General features: G+C 46.8%; 2 protein-coding genes across 5 annotated transcripts; one reads left to right on the top strand and one right to left on the bottom strand.

Annotated features, from left to right (window-relative positions):
* Positions 1-170: 170 nt before the first annotated feature.
* On the bottom strand, positions 171-2,894 carry LOC4332449 (ABC transporter G family member 5-like). The gene has a single exon (NM_001417502.1). It carries the CDS (start codon positions 2,850-2,852, stop codon positions 489-491), a length of 2,364 nt encoding a protein of 787 aa, NP_001404431.1. The 5' UTR covers positions 2,853-2,894; the 3' UTR covers positions 171-488.
* Positions 2,895-5,495: 2,601 nt separating this feature from the next.
* On the top strand, positions 5,496-10,385 carry LOC4332448 (protein SIEL). Of its 4 annotated transcripts, XR_010740461.1 has the most exons (10): positions 5,496-6,004; positions 6,134-6,217; positions 6,609-6,842; positions 6,922-7,113; positions 7,917-8,057; positions 8,262-8,348; positions 8,831-9,276; positions 9,397-9,470; positions 9,628-9,916; positions 10,009-10,332. XR_010740461.1 is itself a non-coding variant. In XM_015772931.3 (9 exons), the coding sequence occupies exons 1-9, from the start codon at positions 5,627-5,629 to the stop codon at positions 10,042-10,044; spliced, it is 2,118 nt and encodes a 705-aa protein (XP_015628417.1). In that variant the 5' UTR covers positions 5,496-5,626; the 3' UTR covers positions 10,045-10,385. The 4 variants fall into 4 exon arrangements, 3 of the variants coding, with proteins under 3 accessions (XP_015628417.1, XP_015628416.1, XP_015628418.1); XM_015772931.3 differs by having other exon boundaries at positions 9,397-9,916; positions 10,009-10,385; XM_015772930.3 differs by having other exon boundaries at positions 9,397-10,385.
* Positions 10,386-14,127: the final 3,742 nt, after the last annotated feature.

Below are 14,127 nucleotides of genomic sequence, written 5' to 3'. Positions count from 1 at the left end.
ACAAGCTTCGTTTAGTTTATGCAATTCTGCTCACCAAACGAACTCTGGAAAAAAGAACAAAAACTTGTGGTGTGCTACTGTATGCAAAACATCACCGCCGTACGTACGTGACGGCGATATGCACACAACTTGAAAAACAACTAAGACGTCAAGTTTCAAATACGCTCATAGGAAACGAGAAACTGGAACTAACGATCGAAGTGAAAAAAAAATGTCATATCATCCAGATACAATTTCGACTTGCAACTTGCACACAAATTTTACAAACAACTCCCGTCCCATGTTAATCACAGGCGGTTAATCAAAAAACATCGAAATGTTTAACAAGTGAAAAAAAAAACAAGGGAAACCATGCAACCAATGGTGTCCCACGCGTCGCTTGCTCCAACGAAGCCGGCCGGTCCACGCCGCCGCTGCGGTGAGACGAGGTGACGATCGCTATCACGTACGAGCTACTGATCGATCAGCAAGGTGGTCGTCGTCGTCGTCTACCTCCGCTTGTTCCTGCTGCCGAGCAGCAGCGAGATGTAGAAGAGGATGCGGAAGAGGAATCCCCACGCGACGGTGATCCAGAGGCACTCCCACTTGCCGAAGTCGGTGATCGCCTGCTGCTTCAGGAAGTCCGGTCCCGTGGTGATGCACGTCCCCGTGCCGATGTTCACGCCGAGCGACGCCGACATGGACTGCAGCACCCGCACCTTGACCGCCGCCGGCAGCGCCGCCAGCGGCGTGTTGTCGAACATCTGCACGCCGCGGACGAAGCACCTCGTCGGGTCGCCGAACTCGTTCTGCATCACCGCCTCGTACGGGTACTTGACGAGCGAGATGTAGTGGAACCACAGCCAGTAGCGCGGGATCCTGTCGCGGTTGATGAAGAAGCCGCTGAAGAGGAGGAAGTAGGCGAGCGTGGAGAGCACCACGGGGAACCCCAGCATCACGTGCGTCACCACGCCGGAGAGGAACGTGGCGAAGCCGCTCCCCGCCCAGAAGGAGGCCAGCACGATTGCCACGAAGTAGAAGAACCCGTTCACGCCACCGGCGAGCCCCACGGAGAAGAAGGTGGTGAGCGCGAACGCGAAGGAGAGAACCACGAGCGACGGGAAGCCGACGATGGTGTGGGAGAGCACGTAGGATGAGCGGCGGTACGCGTTGTACGCCGTCTCCCTGAGGAAGATGTAGCGCTCGCTGAGGAACACCGGGAGCGCGTCGGAGCAGGTGTAGTACATGGTGGACATGGCGATGGCGAAGAAGCCCAGCCGCTCCTGCACGCCCTTGGGCGACTCGTCCAGGCGCCAGAAGATGGTGGCGAGGATGAACCCGGTGACCAGCACCGCCGCGAGGCGGATGATGAACACCTCCGGCGTGCGCTTCGTGTTGATGAACGCGCGACGCGTCAGCACCCCCATCTCGATCCAGAACGGGTTGACGAACTTGGACACGGACGACGACGACGGCGGCGGCGCAGAATGGTCGGAGGCGGCGACCGACACGGTGCCGTCGGTCGCGCCGGACACGAGCTTCCCGCGCGAGATGCTGGCGCTGATGGCCTCCTTGAGGGACATCCCCGGCTTGCCGCCGTACCCGCGGCCTTCCCCGTGGTGCTTCAGCTGCCACGCCGCGTTGTGCTCGGCGAGACGCTTGGTCCCCTCCGTCTCGGTCTCCATCTCCTTGATGAGGTCCAGCGCGAACTCCGTCGGGTTCTCGTTGTCCGGGATGGGCTTGCCGAAGTCGAGGAAGAACGGCGGCAGCTCGCTCGGCGGGCCGTAGTACACCGTCTTCCCGCGGGAGAGGAACAGGAGGCGGTCGAGGAGGCCGAGGATGCGGTAGCTCGGCTGGTGGATGGACATGACGACGACGCTGCCGCTCTGCGCGATGGCCTTGAGGACCGTCACCACCATGAACGCGCTGGTGGAGTCCAGCCCGGAGGTGGGCTCGTCGAGGAACAGCATGATCGGGTTGTGGATGATGTCGACACCGATGGAGACGCGCCGGCGCTCGCCTCCCGACACGCCGCGGTGGCCCTCGTCGCCGATGATCGTGTTCGCCGCTCTCTTCAGGCCGAGCTGGTCGATTAGCTCCTTCACCCGCTTCTTCTTCTCCCTGGTGGGGAGGGAGCGCGGCAGGCGGAACTCGGCGGCGAACATGAGCGTCTCCTCGACGGTGAGCATCGGGTACAGAAGGTCCTCCTGCCGGACGTACGCTGAGATGACCTTGAGCAGGTTGCTGTCGATGGACTCGCCGTTGATCGTGACGGAGCCGTGGAGGCTCTCCTTGGCGATGCGGTTGGCGAGCGCGTCGATGAGCGTGCTCTTGCCGGACCCGCTCGCGCCGAGCACCGCCATGATCTCGCCGTCCCGGGCCTCGCCGGAGATGCCGTCGAGCAGCGTCCTCATCGCGGGCAGCTCGGGCTCGTCCGCCGCCGCACGACGGAACGGCAGGCACGACCCCTTCCTCCGCTGCTTCACGCTGTACGTCAGGTCGGTGAACTTGAGCACGAGCGCCCTCGGCTGCCCCTCGCTGCCGCCGTCGTCGGAGTGGTGGTCGTCGCTCTCGCTGCTGACGGACTCCGGCTTGGACCCGCCCAGCTCGATGGTGTAGCGCGGCGACGAGATGGGCGTCGACGACCCGCTGCGCGCGTCGTTCACGCGCTTCAGGAGCTGCGCGAGCGTGACCGACGTGTGCTTCGTGCTCGTCGGCGGCGACTGCTCCAGCGGCAGCATGTTGCTGTGCGGCTGGTAGTACTGGTGGTGGTGCAGCTGCCCAAGATAGCCACTGCGCGGGAGGCCCTCGGCCTCCTCCATCGGCGACGGCCTCCGGTCGAACAGCGGCAGCTTGTCGACAAACCGCGACATCTCCGGCAAGCTCACTCTCTTAGTCTCTTACCAATACAAGTATACAACCCCCTCCCCCTCCTCCCCGATATTTATACCTTGCAGACGAGCCACCTCGATCTCGCTGCCTGCCGCGGCGAGAGCAAGAGCGAACTGGCAATGCTGGCTTGGCCTCTGATCACCGTGGCAGTGACCATTCTTATAGCTCACCCAGCTCGAGTCAAAAGCATTTTGGGAGTTTGGTGAGGGAGATCGGCTGCTTCGCTTCGCGCGATTTCTTTTCGTTAGTTGGAATTGGTTACTTAAGTTGGAGCCAAGGCTAATCCACGAGAGAGAGAGAAATAAAATTGATGGGTGCAATTGTGCAAATAGCGGCAGTAGCAGTAGCTTGGGTTTAGGAGTGAGGGGTCAAAAAGGTAGTTGCGGTGGGTGGAGCTCGCTTGTGTGCGCGCAAGAAATGGCGCCGAGGTGGGTAAGTGTAGCTCAGCCAAAGCTCACCAAATGGGCAGCTAACACTGGATGGCTGGCTAGCTGCACGTACGCTGGGATGGATATCTGCAAGGAGAGGGGAAATTTTGTGAGGGTTAGGGGTGTGTGTTGGCCAAAGTCAGGAAATGTGGAGGCAAAATTAAATTACAGGGCCTCTTTGGAAGCTGCTTATTTTAGTACCAGTGTGTTTGTTGGCTTTTTTTTTAGCGTGTTTGTTTCTGCAGCTTTGGAGATGCAACACCATTGTCAATGCTTTTGTTGGTTGGAGAAACTGTTCCGATGAGCAAATGGATAAGTTTTGGCTTCCCTTGCAGAGATGAATTGTTTTATGCTTTTATTCAGAGTCTTCAGACTGTAGTATAAACAACAGGAGCATTGCAAAATGCATGGGCATTATTTGCTCGATTTGATGCTTCGTATAACTCTGCTTAGGTGAAACCGTGAAAGCTGAGCACATCAGCTACTTTTTTAGTCTAATACATTGACTTGTAATTTTTTTACGCGTTCGTGAAAAAAAAATCAGCTACTCGTTACGTGACTAGGAACGTTAAACAATTTTTGGTCGAAATCATGACCTTCAGAATTAAGGCTTTGAGAGTGTGCTGGTTACTTGTTGCGGTGGCGAAGAGGAAGGCTCGACGTGGGCACGTGGCATGTTTTATTTTAATCTATAATCGTGGACTCTTTACTTGTGGGCTTACCTTTCAGGTTTCACGCAGGGTGCAGCTGGGAATTGGTGAACGAATAATCATCTGACCATATGCGTGAACATTTTCAGAACTTTAGTTCTGTCAGACTCTGAATAACCTCATCTTGTTCTTCTCTTAGCTCTAATTTCACAACTCTAGAAGGACACACGAAATTTCAGCAACTCTCGGTGCATACAAGCAGATGGAATCTGGTGCATTTTTTTGGTTCGTTTCAAGCAACATAGTCTGACCAACACTACCAAGCAGTAGTGCCAGCACAAAATGCCCAAGTCAACGGAAGTTGACCGTACACGTTCTCAACAAATGCGATAAAAGCTCCACCTTTTCAAGATTACGTGGGGTAGGATTCAATGGAATCATGAAATGCTCAGCGGCGTAATAGCCATGTTCTTCCTTTCTTATATATGACACTCAAATTTTCATTACTACCTCGGTTAACATCCATGATCTGCAATTTTTGGATTAGACATGTACAACTTCTCTTAAGAAGTCTTAACTGCATAAACATTTTCAGAACTCTATAGTTCTGTATTTTTGTTCTGTCAGGGACTGAATAATCTCACCTTGTTCTTCTCTTAAGTTTAATTTTATAACTCTAGAAGGACACACGAGATTTCAGCAACTCTCGGTGCTTACCCGCAGATGGAATATGGTGCATTTTTTGGCTTCGTTTCAAGCAACATTGGTCTCACCAACACTACCTACCAATGTAGTAGTGCCAGCACAAGTGCCCAGGTCAACGGAAGTTGACCATACATGGTCTCAACAAATGCGATAAAGCTCAACTGTTCCAAGATTATGTGGGGCTAGGATTCAGTGGAATCATGAATTGTTCAACGGCGTAATATATATCGTATAGTCAGTTATGCGTCTCTTATGATACTCAAATTTTCATGTACTACCTTGGTTAACGTCCATGAATTGCAATTTTTTGGATTACACATGCACAACTTAAGTATTAACTGCTTAAAAATATACATCTGGAGAGCCTAATTCGGTCTTGGTTCCTCAAATTTCCTATTTGTATTTATGACTGGAATTTCGTGGAGTGAATTTCATATAACCACATATACAATGGAAAATTTGCGCTACAAAGAGTGTTCTCTTAAACATGTACTACCTCATTTTTAAAATGTATGACGTGGGTAAATTTTCGCACAATATTTGACCATTCATCTTATTAAAAAATATAGTATAGTAAAAGTATAAGTTAATATTATATTTTATTTGATGACAAAACAAAGTCATAATAAAATAAAAATAATTTATTTTTTAATAAAATAAATGGTCAAATATTATACGAAAATTTAATGGCATCATACATTTTTAAAATGAAAAGGAGTAGTAATTTGATGATTTTGCCATTGTATCAGTAGTTTATCGAAATTTATTCGAACTCCTAGGTTTAATTTCCGAGAGTACCATTGTTGAAGGTGGGCCAAACCTATGGCCAACGAACAGCCCAACCATCCTTGCCATATTTCTTCCCCACGGCCCATGTGAACGCCCAGCTCTCCCCCTTCCCGCCGCTACACGCTCCTCTCCCGCCGATTACCACCGGCGCGCCGCCGCCGTCGCCGCCGCCGCCCCAACTCCATGGAAGAGCCACCACTCCTTGCCTCCACCTCACGCGCCACCGCCTCCGTCGCCTCCTCCTCCTCCGCAAACTGCCCCGACCCCATGGACGAGGGACCCTCCGTGTCAGTTCCCGGCCTGCCCTTCGCCGAGCAGCTTAGGGCTGCGGGGCGGGGCGCGTCCAGCGGCTCTCCGGGGGGGCCCGAGGCGCAGGTCCAGGCGCTCGCCTCGATATCCCGCGGGATCTACCCGTTGGCGAGGGCCGAGGCGCTCCGCGGCCTTGCCGCGGTCCTCGAGACGGCGGACGCCCCCGGCGGGGTTGTGGAGCTGTGCCACGGATGCGCGGTGGGGCTGATGAGGGACGAAGACGAGGGCGTCAGGTTGGCCTCCGTGCGATTGGTGAGCTGTTACCATTCTATTGGTATTTTTGGCTTTTGTTTTCTCGACTTGTTAGTTGGTAGGCTGCTTGAGGGTTTAGCGACCATGAAGTTTTAGGAACTCAGGAAATGTTTCTGTTTCGATGGCCAGATAGCTCTATGTGCGGATAAGTTGAATACGAGAGAAGGATCGGATGGAAATGGCGATAACCAAACAGACATTATGTTCCTTCAGGTATGGTTTCAGATCAGTGGAGGTTCCGGTGGATTTGATGTTACCTTACAATAGGAGTAACTAGCTAGGGGGTTCACCACTTGGTATGATTTTATAATTTTTTTTATGCTGGCATTTTATTGAATACAGTATTAATGGGTGGAGCTAAAAATTTTACAGTTTATCATCACATATTTTTACCATAAATTGTTTTGATGGTATAAGACGGTATAAGGTGAAGGTGCTGACTGCTGATATCGAAAGAGATGTAAACATGTTCTTAACTGTTCAACCAGATACACAAATTTATGACTTGAAATACTTTTTGTGCATTTTGTGTTTGTACATAAACAAGTTTTTCCTCACTTCAATGCTTACAGCTTACTTTCTCTTTCCTGGCTCCTCCATCCAGCTTAGCTCCATGGCTAGGGACATGTGTACAAATGTAAGAATTGAAGCATTCAATGCACTTGGTAAAATGCAGAGAGTTTCTGAGGGTGTTTTGCTTCAGTCACTGTCTAAGAAGGTCATAAAACCCAACACTGGGAGTGGTTCTATCATCAAGGGAGAAAAAGTACCTCCTAAATTAATATATCCCTGCGCTGCCGGCATTTTTGCGCATGGTATTGAAGATGAGTTCCATCAGGTTTTATCATTTCTTGTGTACCATGGTTTCTCTTACATTGCCATCTTTTTCTTTTTCTTTATTGTTCCTTGTACTACAGGTGCGGACAGCTGCCTGTAAATCATTGGGAGCACTTTCAAAACTCTCTGCTCAATACGCACAGAAAGCCCTGGACTTATTGATGGGCATGATGAATGATGATACAGAAGCAGTTAGGCTGCAGACTTTGCAGGCCTTATTCCATATGGCAACATATGGATGTTTGACTGTGCAGGAGATGCACATGCATATGGTACTAACTTCTAGCACTCTAGCAGTATAGTTTCAATCTTTTCGAGGGAGTCCGAATCAGACCTGCCTTGCCTTTTTTTATGAATGTGGTTTGCCCATTGTAAGCTAGAATGCTGGACATATGGGTTAGTTTGGCCATATGGGTTACTTCTTTGTGCCTTAGCTATCTCATGTCCACTATTCCTATGGCATTAACTGAGTGCTATTTATTAACTAAAAGTTAACACTTATAAGCAATAAACTTTTCGAATACTACACTTAACTGAAAATAGGTATTAAGCTTGCTTTTTTTCTAATTATATTGATCACATAATTTCCCTTAAGGCAGATTGTCACTAGTCAACAATCAATCATCCTTTCATGAACCTATGAGTACAGCAAAATGCATATGCTTATTTTCATCATGCTTGTTTGTTGGCTTGTTGATGCATGTTGACATCTTGACTTTTTCTGGAACTGGGAATCTTATTTTTGTAATATATTTTTATATCTGTGGTAACAAAGTTCCTGAAGCCAGTACTAGTGTCCTGAAGGATGATAATGACTGCAGATGATTTTGAGTACTGTCATGGTACAGTCCATACTTAAGCTTTTGAAAAAAAAATGTCATTGGACAAAGGCCAAGAAGTGGTGAATCCACTTTGCCCTGGGACATCCCATTTGAGTTTGAGGGTGTTTTGATTTTCATTTATATATTTGAACCTGCCGAATAGTCAAATGTGGTTTTCATCTAGATAGTATTTGTGCTCAGTTTCGCTAAATGCTAAATTTTGTGACCTGATGTAATGTTTGTTTCTCTTGCAGTTCCTTGGTTTGTTGGTTGACATGAATGCCTCGATCCGAGATGCAACACGCAAGATCCTAGGTTTAGTCAATCTGCCTAAACTTCAAATGTTCAAATCTGCAATCGATGTTCTCATTACAAGTTTGGAAAAACATCAAGAGGTATGTTAGTCCAATACTGTTGCAGAACAATCAACACATTTCTGTCTTGACTTTCTCAATTTTTCAGCAGTGATTATCAACTTAGAATATGATGTGCCACTGTAGTGTACTCCTATTTTGCTCCGAATGCTTGAGTATATGACTCATCTTTTTGTAATAATTAATGCTTTTCTTCCATGATGTAGCTGTGTTTGTTGCATGCAGGAACAAGAAATATACAGTGTTCTTTTTTCCGTTGGTAAGAATCATGGGAATTTTTCAGCCAATATAGCTAAGCATTTGGCCAAAGAGGTCTTTCTCCAACACTCATTTCCAGTTTATTTCTGTTTTTTCATGCCATCTGGAATTTTTGTGTGATGTTCACTAATTATGAGTTACCCGTCCAATATCTCTCTTAAGTATCAATAAATCAGATACGTGTTATGTTTTACTCTCCCAACATTTTTTTTACAATGTTTACTGTTTACGTATTTTGCCCCGCTGCTGTGTTTTGCAATGATGTTTTTGTACTATGTATATAGTTTCATCTCCCTTCTTAAGTGCATGCTACTTGCTTTATAAATGATCCACTTGGCAATTTCACCTCCAGGGATCCAAAACTACCGAAATGTTAAATAAGGTGCCAATATATAATTTTGGATTCGTTTTTCCTTACTTGTTTATACATTATTCTTGTTGTTTTATGTATAGACTCTGGTTTATGTGCTTTGAGATAGCTTGGAATTATTCTTTTTTTTTTCTTGTTCTGATATTGCATTCTCTGTATGTCACAGATCAGTATGCCATCTGATGGAGAGCTGATCTTGGACAAACCCAGGATAAAAGCATTGTTAATAGTGTCTATCTCTGTAGCTTTCTCTGATGATAAACACAACAAACGGGATATACCTGAGGTTATCTTTTCACATGCAATTTCCCTACTGGGAAAGATCTCTTGTGCAATAGGAGAAGTAGTTGATCAGAATTCACTCTTATCCTACTTTTGTCAAAGAACTGGAATTCCATTTTGGGAAACAAAGTTGCCGTCTAGAGAATCTGAAGGATGTAGTGTTGAGACAGTGGCTGACATTCGTCCTCGGATAGAAAAAACTGTAAAGTCAACTAAATGTTTAGATGAAGTTCTGACGATGCAATCAGTTAAGTCCATAATAGAAACAGTTGAAAGGACTTGGACTATCAGAAAGTCGTGCAATATTCGTGATGTTCGAAATATTCTAAGGTATCAGTCACTCTAATCCTTTCTCTTCTTTTTGCAAGGACCAATCCTTTCATTTTGACATGACTAGTATTTTACTCTCTTCTGTAAATGATTCACTGCTTTCAATGTTGTTGATTGTAGAACATGCAAGGAGGAACTAAGAATATTAGCTTCAAATTCTTCTGGATCAACTGGAGCATTCTTGAGCTTTTTGTGTGAGTATCTTGATGCAGTACAATTTATTGTAGAAATATTACGATCGTTTCAATTGGATAATTCATATGACCTTGGCCCAACTTCACCTGATATTTTACTGGAGAAGTTAGATACATCTATAAGAAGGATGAAGTGTTGTTATGCTGGATTCAATAGGGGAATGGAGATTCAAGTCTGTGAGCTTGCTTTGTTGGCGAATTTATTTGGACTTTCAAAGGTTGGGATTCAGTCGAAACTAGTGCTGGATAAGTTGCATTGGATGATTAATCGTTTAGATTGTCTGTGTGCTGATGGATCATGCGAGCTTTCTTACTTCAGCAGAGAAATTAAGAAAGCCTTTGATGCTAACTTTGTTGGCCATGATATTTTCACTTTGCTCGAGCTCTTTCATCCAAAACCAACAACAGATTATGGAATGCTGAAAACAATAAGCGCGGATTTGCAAGTAAGAGACAATGACCCTGAAAATTCATCAACATATGTTTGTGGATTACCTGTGGCTGTGAGCTTATACATATCTCTCTGCAACATCTCTAGTCAGGACAGATTGTGGCTCCGCATGATTGTTGGTGAGTCTATCCAGCACACCTTCTTAGAGTTGTCCAGTTTTGGAGGTAATGATGAGGTGAAGAGCTGCTCTACGATTATTCCTTTCTATGCTACCCCAATGGCATGCTCGTTCGTTCTGAGGACATGTCTGGTAATGGAATGCCCATACGGAAGCGTCAGCATTCGTCAAGAATGCAACAGAGGGCCAAGTGGTTCTATAATCGAACTCTCTGATGAATTGGATGTCTATTTTGTCTGTACTAAACGAAGGTGATGAATGAAACTACAGTGATGGTATGTTACACATGAACATCTTTAGCATGTGCCCTTCAATCAATTCTGAACCATATAATGTTTATGCTTAACTGATGAAAATGAACAAAGAACTAGAAGATACTCCCAACAAAACAAATTGTCTTATACATTATGTTAAAATGAAGCTGAATTATTCGCAAGCATCTGAAATAGGGTTTTTATTTGAAACTAAGAAATTCTATCTCCACTACTTGGGAAAGAAAAAAATTGTTTGCCAATTTTCAATGGCATATCTACACGAAGCTAGTCCTCTGCAAGGGCCGAGTAGAAACTGATTAGCGGACGAGCTAAACCACCTCGTCGGCGCGACCAGTGTAGCAACGACACACTTCGCCACCGGTTGCGAACGGTCACAAAATCCGGGCCGTTTTTCTCCGTGGCAACAAGCGCCGGAGCGCCGGTACCCGCGTCTCCTTCTCCCCAAAGGTTCTGATCTGGTAGCTCTTGAGGAATTCCTGGCGCATCACGTGGTACTCGGCCGTTCCGCGAACGGCGCGCGCGTCCTTCTCACGAACACCGGTCGTAGTGTCGTCTCCTCCCTCGGACCCCGGACAGTTCGCCGGCTGTTTAACCGTCGCGTGATCGTACCCTGCTGCCTCCGTCGTCTCCTCGTCTCTCTGGAAGGGGCAGTAGTCTCTGAGATACCTCTGCCGCCGCGCCTTGGCCTCGGCGATCTCCGCCCAGCGGTTGCCGTGCACGCCGTGAGACGAGGCGCTTCCTCCGCCGCCGCGGGCGGCGACGACGGACTCCAAGAACGCCTCGAGCGACTCCGGACCGCAGCGATCGGCGTACGTGATGCGCGCCGGCGGCTTGCACTGCTCGTTATATCCTCCCGGAGGGAACCACGTCTTCTCCTTCTGATCCACCGCCGGCAGCGCGGGCGGCGACGACGACATCCTGATCTCGTCCTCCACGAGGAGGTGTAAGTGTACATTGGTGCTCTCCTCCTCTCGGCCGTCGACGACCGCGGCAGCCGTGCCACCGCCGTCGCTAGGTTTGCTCCGGATCCTTCCCCGATGACCTGCCGGTGCGCCTGCTCGCCGTACTCTCCCCTTCGCCGCCGTCGTCGTCGTCGTCGTCTCCGCGACCAACAACCGTCTCGTCTGGCCGAAGCCGAACCACCGCCTCCTCCCGAACTCGTACACAAAGGCTTCCGTCAAAGCCACGTGCACCTTGTAGCGGCTGACGGCGCCGGAGAAGGGGTTCCATGTCTGTCTCGAGCTCACCTCCGTGACCGGCCGCCGCTGCCGCTTGATCGTCGCCGTCGTCCTTCGGCTCTTGTCAACTTCATCGTACGCTTCCTCGGCCGGCGGTGAAGGGCCGCGAGCAGAGCGGGTGCAGCACGAGAGCATCGCAAGCTAGCGGACCTTAGCTAATCATCATCTGCATCGCCTTCTCATTGAGAGAACTAGTTGCCTTAGATTGGCGATCAATCTGGTGGAGCGTGCGCATCTCTCGGAGTTGGGATCATGCACGAACGTTGGTTGCGCCCGCGGAAAAAGAGTCCTGTTTCGTTGCATGAAACGACTTCCTTTTTCTGGGGTTTTTTTTGGGCCAATCCAGAGCTACGAAGTAGGCCTCGGTCGGGCCTTCATACGCACGGGAACGGCCCGGACTCGAATAGCGCGCAATGCTCACCGTGCTATCATTATTTTCGCAAATGGTTTACAGCCATAACATTTTTTCAGATCAGTGATGATGAGCTGGTAAGCAAGAAAATATGTACTATTTTCTTGGAAAATATTACTCTATCTATTTTTTTAATATATGACGCAGTTGATTTTTGTTATAACCTTTGATCATCCATCTTATCCAAAAATTTTATACAAATCTTAAAAATATAAGTAATGCTTAAAGTTTATTTGGTGATAAATCAAACCACAACAAAAGAAAATACATTTACTTAAATATTTTTGAATAAAACGAATGGTTAAACATGATGTAAAAAATCATCAGCGTCATATATTAAAAAATGAAGGTCTTGTCATATATTTTAAAAGCCATTATTTTTTCTCAAATAACCTCGAAAAGGACATGAGCTCCTACAATACATCGCAGAATAACATAGTTGACAAATCTTATAACAATGTGATTAATTGAAGAAAATTCAGCATGACCCACATAAACACTTAGACATAGAGATGTTGAATCTACATCACCAACAGACATAAACACCGACGACACAAAGATGTATCGTTGGTCACGTATACTATTGAGTCTCCCAAGCTAGTCATCTACTAGTAGCATAGGAAAAACCGCAACATGATGACTTTAAGAATGGTATGTCAACAAAACGATGAAATTGACCAATCAAGACATGGGGTATGTCCACATCCAAAGAGCTCCCCTGTGATGTAGGGGGGAGAAATACCTGTAGCAATGACTTCAACTGGGCTTTATGACATTTAAAAGTGTCGTTGTCATTAGCACCAGTAAGCTGAGTAAGGCTTTCGCCTTAGAACCTCTACCCAACCATCAAGTTTAAGAGAAAAGTCACCAATGTTGTTTATACGCCTCATGTTAGCTACATATAGAGTTGACATTACTATTGCGCCTCGACATACCGTATAGCCATAGTTAGCTTCAACTTCACAATAAAGAACGTCAATTGCATAAGTGCCATTGTTGCCAAGCTCATGAAACAATGAAGTAGCTCAAACTCCACAAAGCATGTCACACCTTATGTGCACCATCATTTGCTATTGTGCATGATCATATCGAATAGCATACCTCTTCACCGCCATGCCACCAAGCAACCACACCACCTAATGCCATTGATCAAATATGAAACATGAGGGGGCGTGTTTGAATCCTAGTCACCAGTCCTACCACCATGCCGCTAACGAATGCCAGATGTCCACTGGCCAGCAACACACTATATATCTCCATGACAGGATCAAGGTCTGTCCTACACGATGCCCCGTCAGTCGGCAACCTCTTGGATAACATGGGATTCATGAGCCTCCCTATGAGGTCATTAACCACTCCTTTTTTTTTAAAAAAAATCCACTATCCTCACATGATTTATACCTTTCTCCTTTATATCTTGTACCACTTCCTTTATTAGTAATAGATAAATAATATTTTAAAATGTGTGTAGATAATATGTTTTACTTAACCATGAATATCACTTTGAATCTTTTTCATTAAACTCATAGAAACGACAAGGATAGATTTGTCTTTGAAAATAGTTCTAAAGTATCTTAACTTTTCTATATTTTTTTTCACCGTATCATTATCTAAAAATGTCACTATTTGCCACCATTATCAAACCTTACTGAGGCAGCGTTCGTTCTGGGAGATTGGAGATAGAATGCACATCGTTTTCCGCGCGTACGCTTCCCAAACTATTAAACGGTGCGTTTTTTAAAAAATTTTCTATAGGAAAGTTGCTTTAAAAAATTATATTAGTACATTTTTAAAATTTAAAATAATTAATACTCAAGTAATCATGCACTAATAATTTACATCGTTTTGCGTATCTTCCCAATCTTATTTATCTCCCCTTTCTCAAACACAGCCACATGATCCGTCCTCCTGACCTCCTGCACGTTCAAAACCGCACTAAACTTTAAAACAGTTCAGACATGGCAAGGTACAGAAGCACGCAATAACCATCGTCACGGGGACCCGCGCGTTGACGACGTGTGCGATCCAAGGCCGTCGCATGTGCGGTTCCGCCTGTCTCCCACCAACGCAAAAAAAGCACGGCCCCCCGCAGGCGGCAGCATCTCCCCCCTTCCCTCCGTACCGTGCCAGGAAATCAGGAAACCCAAGGATCCGCGCAGTACG

Source organism: Oryza sativa, chromosome 3, assembly GCF_034140825.1.
Source record: "Oryza sativa Japonica Group chromosome 3, ASM3414082v1".
Classification (NCBI taxonomy): Eukaryota; Viridiplantae; Streptophyta; class Magnoliopsida; order Poales; family Poaceae; genus Oryza; species Oryza sativa.
This window is presented reverse-complemented; position numbering and strand designations above follow the sequence as displayed.

Bases quoted from the DNA above. Each gene is read 5' to 3' on its own strand.
- LOC4332449 (NM_001417502.1), bottom strand. From the start codon at position 2,852: ATGTCGCGGTTTGTCGACAAGCTGCCGCTGTTCGACCGGAGGCCGTCG.
- LOC4332448 (XM_015772930.3), top strand. From the start codon at position 5,627: ATGGAAGAGCCACCACTCCTTGCCTCCACCTCACGCGCCACCGCCTCC. The intron at 8,349-8,830 runs GTCTTTCTCCAA...TGTATGTCACAG, and splicing joins CTAAGCATTTGGCCAAAGAG to ATCAGTATGCCATCTGATGG. The intron at 9,277-9,396 runs GTATCAGTCACT...TGTTGATTGTAG, and splicing joins GATGTTCGAAATATTCTAAG to AACATGCAAGGAGGAACTAA.